Source organism: Zophobas morio, unplaced genomic scaffold, assembly GCF_036711695.1.
Source record: "Zophobas morio isolate AGI-343-1 ecotype UQ-CSIRO unplaced genomic scaffold, CSIRO_AGI_Zmor_V1 ptg000054l, whole genome shotgun sequence".
NCBI classification, from domain to species: domain Eukaryota; kingdom Metazoa; phylum Arthropoda; class Insecta; order Coleoptera; family Tenebrionidae; genus Zophobas; species Zophobas morio.
Window position 1 is genome coordinate 1,440,191 of NW_026972159.1, and position 8,860 is coordinate 1,449,050.

The 8,860-nt window shown below is 35.2% G+C and overlaps 1 protein-coding gene across 1 annotated transcript; it reads left to right on the top strand.

Annotated features, from left to right (window-relative positions):
* The first annotated feature begins 4,257 nt into the window (after positions 1-4,257).
* On the top strand, positions 4,258-5,864 carry LOC135142773 (m7GpppN-mRNA hydrolase). The gene is made up of 3 exons (XM_064074519.1): positions 4,258-4,466; positions 4,514-4,673; positions 4,722-5,864. Exons 1-3 carry the CDS (start codon positions 4,399-4,401, stop codon positions 5,469-5,471), a joined length of 978 nt encoding a protein of 325 aa, XP_063930589.1. The 5' UTR covers positions 4,258-4,398; the 3' UTR covers positions 5,472-5,864.
* Positions 5,865-8,860: the final 2,996 nt, after the last annotated feature.

Here is an 8,860-nt window from a genome sequence, read left to right on the forward strand (position 1 = left end):
GGAGTCCGTCAGACGAATGGTCACTTTTATATTTTGTCGACGTTTCATGTCCCCAGAATACGAAAAAGTAGTTTCCTGTTTCCAAAAGTTGGCTAATCATCCTCACCAACAATTTGATTTGATACGAATCCGCTATCAGTTTTCTCGCTAAACGTTTAAATTTTGTTGGAAAATTTTTGGAAATTTCTAATTCACTTTTCGTGTTTATTGGAACAGATATCCTAACGGCGATATCAAGTTTGTAACTGGCGGATGACTATCTACAATTTGACACCGATATTCGGTCAATTGAACCAATTTTAACCACTTCTTTGGAAAATTTTCGAAAAATCGATAAACTAAAAAATCGAAAGACTAAAAAATTGAAAAATCGAAAAATTACGAATCGAAAAATTGAAAAATCAACAAACTGAAACATCGGGAAAAATTGAAAAATGGGAAAATTGAAGAAAAGAAAAACGGTAAAATCGAAAAATTGCAAAAGGAAGAACTGAAGAAATGAAAAACTGAAACATCGAAAAACTAAAAATCAAGAAAATTAAAAATTGAAGAAAATAAATGAATCAAAAAATTGGAAAAAAAGTAAAAATGAAGCAAATCGAAAAATTGGAAAACCCAAGAATTGTAAAATTCGAAAATTATGGAATCGTCAAAGTTATAAATTCGAAAAATGTAATGTTGAAACATCGAAAAATTGAGAGTTGAAAAATTAACTTGAATAATTAAAAAAGTTTTAAAATTTAATATATAATTGAAAATGGAAAAATTCTAAAATCGCAAAACTGGAAAAGTGTTTTTTTTAATTATTATTATTACATATTTAAATCTACAATTAAAAAACGAAAACTTAAAGAATGTAAAAGTTGAAAAACCGAAAAATTACAAATCGAAAAATTAAAAAATTGTCACTGAAGAGAGAAAAATTAAGAATTAAAACATCGAAAAACTGAAAATTCGAAAAAAACAAACAAAATGAAAAACTGAAACAAAAAATTAGAATAGAAAAAATGTAAAAATAAAGAAAATAAAAAACCGAAAACTGAAGGATTGAAAAATTCAAGTCCAAAAAAGCTGCAGGTAGCGCCACTGGTTTTACCTCTATGGAGGTTATAAAAACACAAAAATCTCAATTTTTTTTTATTATATTTCAAAAAGGTGCAATTTGTCGGGTTGCAGTTCAGGGGCGAGGGAAGTTCTGTCGAAATAACCTTGGAACAATGTTTTAATTTTAGAATTTTGCAATTCTCGGATTTTTCAATTATTTCATTTTCTAATTTTTCAGTTTTTGATTTTTCAAATTACTCGATTTTTATTTTTTTTAAGTTTTCTCGAGTTTCAGTGGCGGTTTAGGCAATTCCAAAATTGAATTCGGAAAACGTGAAACCAAAATTTTTCGAACTGCCTTTTTTCAGTTTTTCATTTTTTTTTCTCAGTATTTGTTTGCAGATGACATGGTTTCTAAGAAAAGAGAGGGCGGGTGGGCGGGGCTTAAATTTGCTAAGATAAGACTGATTTTGGCAAATGACATTCTCTAAGAAAAGAGAGGGCGGGTGGGCGGGCCTAGTACATGTCAAGATAAGACAATTTTGGCAAATCACATACACTCTAAGAAAACAGAGGGTGGGTGGGTGGGGCTAGTATTTGCTAAGGCAAGACTGCACAATAATAAGAGTAGTCACTGGAATGAAGAGGGGGTCAGTGGGCGGGGCTCCTGCTTGCTTATAAGACTCTTAAGAAAAAAGCTAAACCCAGTTCTCCCTACCATTCTTCTTTATTCCGCTGAGTTATTTTATTTACTGCACAGTGGGAATTGAATTCTACTTTGACAAGCGATAGAATCTAAGATTTAAAACAAAGTCAAAAAGTACCCATCCACCGCCCGTCCCCTATTTTCTTAGAGAGTACATCATTTGCCAAAATCAGTCTTATCTTTACAAATACTAGCCCCGCCCACCCGCCCTTTATTTTCTTAGAAGGTAAGTCATTTGCCAAGATCAGTCTTATCTTACTAAATTGAAGTCCCGCCCACCCACCCTCTATTTTCTTAGAAAGTATATCATCTGTCAAAATCAGCCTTATCTTTACAAATACTAGCACCACCGACCCGCCCTTCATTTTCTTAGAAGGTAGGGCATTTGCCAAAATCACTCTTATCTTAGCAAATTGAAACCCCGCGCACCCACCCTCTATTTTCTTAAAAAGTATATCATTTGCCAAAAATCAGTCTTATCTTAATAAATATTTTCAATTAGATTACCTAATTTTTCGGTTTTTCAGTTTTTCAGTTTCCCAATTGTTAGTTTTTCGATTTTTCAGTGTTTCAGTATTACCTTTTCGATTCCTCATATTTTCGTTTTTTCAAATTATCGACTTGTCACTTTCTCGATTTCGCCATATTTCGATTTTTACTTCCACCGCGTAATCTAAGGAAATATAGCAATGGAGTCCATCAGACGAATGGTCACTTTCATATTTTTTCGACGTTTCATGTCCCCAGAGTACGAAAAAGTAGTCTCCTGTTTCCGTTTGTCTGTCTGTCTGTCTGTCTGTCTGTATCCATTTTTATTAGACAGTAATCTTGGAAACTGCTGGATCGATTCTTATCAAATTTTGTATGAATGTTAAACATATCATGTAGATGGTTAAATGTTAACCAAAATTTGGCTAATCATCCCCACCAACAATTTGATTTAATACAAATCCGCTCTCAGTTTCCTCGCTAAACGTTTACATTTTTTTGGAAAATTTTTGAAAATTTTGAATTCACTTTTCGTATTTATTGGAATAGATATCCTGACGGCGATGTCAGATTTATAACTGGCGGATAATTATATACAATTTGATACCAATTTTCGGTCGATTGAACCAATTTTAAGCATTCTTTTGGAAATTTTTTGAAAATTTTGGAATCATATTTCACCTGTATTTCAATAGATGTGGTGAAGTTGATTTCGGATTTGTAATTAGGGGCGGATTATCTATAATTTGATACCAATTGTCAGTCGATTGAACCAATTTTAACAATTTATTTGGAAAATTTTTGAAAATTTTGAATTCACTTTTCGTGCTTATTGGAATATATGTCGTGACAGCGATTTCAGATTCATAACTGGCGGGAGATTATATACAATTTGACACCAATTTCGATCGACTGAACAAATTTTAACCATTTTTTTGGAAAATTTTTGAAAAATCGAAAAATTAAAGAAAAGAAAAATAATAAAATCGAAAATTGCAAAAGGAAGAACTGAAGAAATGAAAAACTGAAACATCGAAAAACTAAAAATCGAGAAAGTTAAAAATTGAAAAAAATAATTCAATAAAAAAATTGGAAAAAATAGAAATGAATCGAATCGAAAAATTGGAAAACCCAAGCATTGTAAAATTCGAAAATTATGGAATCGTCAAAGTTATAAAGTCGAAAAACGTAATGTTGAAACATCGAAAAATTGAAAAATTAACTTGAATAATTGAATAAGTTTTAAAATTTAATATGTAATTGAAAATAGAAAAATTCTAAAATCGCAAAACTGAAAAAGTTAATTTCTTTTAAATTATTATTATTAATACATATTTAAATCTAAAATTAAAAAACGAAAAATTAAAGAATGTAAAAGTCGAAAAACCGAAATATTACAAATCGAAAAATTAAAAAAATTGTCACTGAAGAAAGAAAAATTAAGAAATAAAACATTGAAAAACTGAAAATTTGAAAAAAACAAACAAAATCAAAAACTGAAACAAAAAACTAGAATAGAAAAAATGTAAGAATAAAGCAAATAAAAAACCGGAAAACTGAAGAATTGAAAAATTCAACTCCAAAAAAGCTCCAGGTTACGCCACTGGTTTTAGCTATATGGAGGTTATAAAAACACAAACATCTCAACAATTGTTTATTATATTTCAAAGAGGTGCAATTTGTTGGGTTGCAGTTCAGGAGAGAGGAAAGTTCTGTCGAAATAACCTTGGAACAATGTTTTAATTTTAGAATTTTGCAGTTCTCGGATTTTTCAATTATTACATTTTCTAATGTTTCGGTTTTTAATTTTTCAAATTACTAGATTTTTTATTATTTTAATTTTTCTCGAGTTCCAGTGGCGGTTGGGGGCAACCAAGACCAATTCCAAAATTGAATTCGGAAAACGTGAAACCAAAATCAAAACAAATCGGCGAATAACTTGTTTGCCAAAAATGGAGTATTGTTGGTTGCATACTATTTTGGTTGGCAACTCATCTGTCGACCGCACTCTGTCAAATGTCAGCCGCTATTAATGAAAATAAATATGTCGAAGACGAAGTACGTAAATAGAACGCAAAAAGAATTTCCTTTACAGTTTATGTAGTTCTTACACCAAAAACCGTTAAATCACCACCTACATTAAATACTTTCTTTAAAAAATGGATGACATGGAGCTTCGGACCGTCGAACACTCAATACCCACCGACATCCTCGATGACCTCCTAACGTAAGTTTACATAATAACGCTTTCAAAAATAACGACCAAACTTCCAGACGCTTCATAATTTGCGTCCCTGAATCCGCCAAACAGAATCTCATCCGCATTTGTTTCCAAATCGAACTGGCCCATTGGTTCTACTTAGACTTCTACGTTACCAGTGAAAGCAAACTGAAAACTTGCAGTATTTACGAATTCGCTGCCCACGTCTTTCAGGTTAGTGTACCCAACCGCCCCCAGCTCGCTTCTGTAGTTGCGTTGTAGCACATACCGTCTTTGCAAAAGGAGCGCCACAAGCTCAACCAAATCCTAGCCGAATGGAAAGAGTACAAGCAGACGGTCCCCACGTACGGCGCCATCCTGCTGTCCGAGGGCATGACCCACGTCTTATTAGTACAAAGCTACTTCGCCAAGTCCTCTTGGGGCTTTCCTAAGGGTAAAGTGAACGAAGAGGAGGACCCGGCGCACTGCGCCATCCGGGAAGTCCTCGAGGAAACCGGGTTCGATATCACCAACTACATATCGCCAGACGAGTGGCTCGAGTCCACCATCAACGACCAACTGGTGCGGCTGTACATCATCAAGAACATCCCGCTGATCACCAAGTTCCGACCAAAAACCCGCTACGAAATCAAAGCTTGCGAGTGGTTCCCGGTGGCCGACTTACCCAATAGCAAGAAAGACGTGACTCCGAAGGTGAAGATGGGGGTGAGCGCGAACGCGTTCTTCATGGTGCTGCCGTTCGTCAAGCGGTTGAAGATGCTGTGTAACGTCAACAAGAAGCCGAGGAACAAGTCGGCGAGCGTGAGCGAGGTGGAGTATTCTTCGGCGAAGAGCAAGAGCAAGAAGGTGGAGACGGAAGACAACAGGCTGGCGAAGAGCGGGAGGAAGATTGACAAGAAGCACGTTTCGAAGAGGCAGTTGTTCGTCAACGATAGCACGGTTGACTTCTGCGCGCCGTCGTGGCTCAATTTTAAATTCGACAGAACTGCCATTATGGAATGCATTCCTTAATTGTAGATATTTTTTGTGATATGTTTTTTATGCCATTCATTATCCAAATGCGATCGGCGAGATCGGTTCATTTGCAATATGTTTGTGATAATTAGTTCAGGAGAGGTCGAAATGAAATTCTGGTCAACAGGTTTAAACTTGAATTTTGATTACTTTTTTTTGTTATTTGGTTTGGTGAAGCCCGGCTTTAATTTTTTTCTAAGATGGTTTCGTTTAAATCGATCGTTTCTGTTAAATTTGTATTATTTTAAGCATATCAATTTAGCAGTATTTAAACCCAAATTAGAATAATAATAAAGGCTGACTACTTCAAGTAGGTTATATTGTTTTAACGAGGATGTGCATTTTTGGTTCTTAACGAAAATTTATTTTAAAATATAGTTTTTCAAGCAAGAGGTGTTTTTTTTCTGAAAATGGCAAGGTTTTGAAAAAGTGCAAATGTGGAGTGAGGTTAAAAAATAAAGGACGATCGTTATAAATACTTCAGATTTCTATCGACATAAGTCCGCCTAACAAAATATAGAGGGCGCAGTAAACAATAATCGACATTTTAAAGGACTATCTACATATGTAAAAATGTTTGGATTTTATTTCTATATATAAATAAAGATATTGCGTTCTGCGGCCCGAAAATTACAAGAAAATGTATTTGGTTAAACTTCGAAAATTGGTCGGAATTTCCGTAGATCTTTGATTTGAAAGGGCGATTCTGGAAAAACGGTCGGATTTATCGAAGAAGTGAAGACGAAATTAAGTTCTGCGACCCGAAAACTACAAGAAAATGTATTTAGTTAAATTTCCAAAATTTCGTCGAGAATTGGTCGGAATTTCCATAGATTTTTAATTTCAAAGGGCGGGCGATTCTGGAAAAACGGTTGGAGTTATCGAAGAAGTGAGGGCGAAAGTGACTTCTTTGTGTCCCTTTTATCCTTTTTGACCCCTTTGTGCTTTTCGTCCTTTTCGCCCCTTTCGTCCTCTTCGTCTTTTTGTCCTTTTCGTCCTTTCGCCCCTTTCGTCCTCTTCGTCCTTTTTCGTTCTTTTCGTCCTTTCGCGTCCTTTTTCGTCCTTTGCGTCATTTTTCGTCCTTATTCGTCATTTTTCGTCCTTATTCCTCATTTTCGTCGTTTTTGTCCTTTTCCGTCCTTTTTCGTCCTTTTCTTCCTTTTGCGTCTTTTTCGTCCTTTTCGTCATTTTTCGTCCGTATTCCTCATTTTCGTCCGTTTCGTCTTTTATTCGTCTTTAATCCTCATTTTCGTCCTTTTCCTCCGTTTCGTCCTCTTTCGTCGTTTTTCGTCCTTTTCGTCCCCTTCGTTCTCTTAGTCCTTTTCCGTCCTTTTCGTCCTTTACGTCTTTTTTCGTCCTTATCGTTCTTTTTCGTCCTTATCGTCCTTTTTCGTCCTTTATCGTCCTTGTCGTCCTTTTTCGTCCTTATTATCCTTTTTGGTCATTTTTCGTCTTTTTGGTCATTTTTCGTCTTTTTCGTCCTATTTCGTCCTTATTATCCTTTTTCGTCCTTTTCGTCCTTATTATCCTTTTTCGTCTTTTTTCGTTCTTTTCGTGCTCATTACCCTCGTTCGCCCTTCTTCATCCTCATTATCCTTTTTCGTCCTTTTTCAACATTTTTCGTCCTTTTCCGTCATCTTCGTCCTTTTTCATGCTTTGTCGTCCTTTTCGTCCATATTATCCTTTTTCGTCCTTATTATCCTTTTTCGTCCTTTTTCATCCTTCTTAGTCCTTTTCGTCCTCTTCGTCCTTTTCGTCTTTTTCATCCTTTTTCGTCCTTAATATCCTTTTTTGTCCTTATTATCCTTTTTAGTCCTTTTTCGTCCTTTTCGTCATTTTTCGTCCATTTTCGTCCTTATAGTCCTTTTTCGTCTTTTATCGTCATTCTCGTCCTTTTTCGTCTGTTTCGTCCTTTTTCGTAATGTTTCGTCCTTCATATCCTTTTTCGTCCTTATTATCCTTTTTCATCCCTATTATCCATTTTCGTCCTTTTTCGCCCTTTTTCGTTCTTTTCGTTCTTATTATCCTTTTTCGTCCTTTTCGTTTTTCTTTGTCCTTATTATCCTTTTTCGTCCTTGTTATCCTTTTCCGTCCTTTTCGTTTTTCTTCGTCCTTATTATCCTTTTTCGTCCTTTTTCGTCTTTTGTCGTTCTTTTCGTCCTCATTATCTTTTTTCATCATTTTCGTCATTTTTCGCCCTTTTTCGTCATCTTCGTCCTTTTTCGTCGTTTTCGTCCTTAATATTTATTTTTACGTTCTTTTTTCTCGTTATTGTTCTTTTTCGTCCTTATTCGTCCTTTTTCGTCTTTATTCGTCCTTTTTCGTTTTTTTCATCTTTACTATCCTTTTTCGTCCTTTTTGGTCCTTTTTGGTCCTTTTTGGTCCTGTTCGTCCTTTTCGTCATTTCGTCCTTTTTTCGTCCTTTTTCGTTCTTCTCATTCTTTGTCGTCCTTGTATCCTTTTTCGCCCTATTCGTCCTTATTATCCTTTCTCGTCCTTTTTGTCCTTAATATCCTTTATCGTTCTTTTTCGTCCTTTTTCCTCATTTTCGCCCTTTTCGTCATTTTTCGTCCTCTTCGTCATGTTTGTCCTTTTCGTCCTTTCTCGTTCTTTTCGTCCTTATTCGTCCTTCTTCGTCTTTTTCGTCCTTCGTCTTTTTTCATCCTGTTTCCTCCTTTTTCGCCCTTTTCGTCCTTTTTCGTCCTTGTTCCTCATTTTCGTCCTTTTTCGTCCTCTTTCGTCCTTTTTCGTCCTTTTTCGTGCTTTTCGTCCTTTTTCGTCCTTATCCTCCTTTTCGTTCTTTTCATCCTTTTCGTTCTTCCTTTTTATCCTTTTTATCCTTTTCATCCTTTTTATCCTTTTTATCCTTTTTAATTTGAAATTTGAATTTTAAAATTTGAAATTTGATTTTGAAATTTGAAATCATCTTTTCGTCTTTACTATCCTTTTTCGTCCTCTTTTGTCCTTTTTCGTCCTGTTCGTCCTTTTCTTCTTTTTCGTCATTTTTTCGTCCTTTTTCGTCCTTTTTCGTCTTTCTCATTCTTTGTCGTTCTTATATCCTTTTTCGTCCTTTTCGTCCTTATTATCCTTTCTCGTCCTTTTTGTCCTTATTATCCTTTATCGTCCTTTTTCGTCTTTATTCCTCATTTTCGTCCTTTTCGTCATTTTTCGTCCTCTTCGTCATTTTTGTCCTTTTCGTCCTTCTTCGTCTTTTTCGTCCTTCGTCTTTTTTCATCCTGTTTCCTCCTTTTTCGCCCATTTCGTCCTTTTTCGTCCTTGTTCCTCATTTTCGTCCTTTTTCGTCCTCTTTCGTCCTTTTTCGTCCTTTTTCGTGCTTTTCGTCCTTTTTCGTCCTTATCCCCCTTTTCGTTCTTTTCATCCTTTTC

Excerpts from the sequence above, each read along its gene's own strand:
- LOC135142773 (XM_064074519.1), top strand. The coding sequence starts at position 4,399 with ATGGATGACATGGAGCTTCGGACCGTCGAACACTCAATACCCACCGAC. Across the intron at positions 4,467-4,513 it reads ATCCTCGATGACCTCCTAAC|ACGCTTCATAATTTGCGTCC; the intron begins GTAAGTTTACAT and ends CCAAACTTCCAG. Across the intron at positions 4,674-4,721 it reads TCGCTGCCCACGTCTTTCAG|CACATACCGTCTTTGCAAAA; the intron begins GTTAGTGTACCC and ends GTTGCGTTGTAG.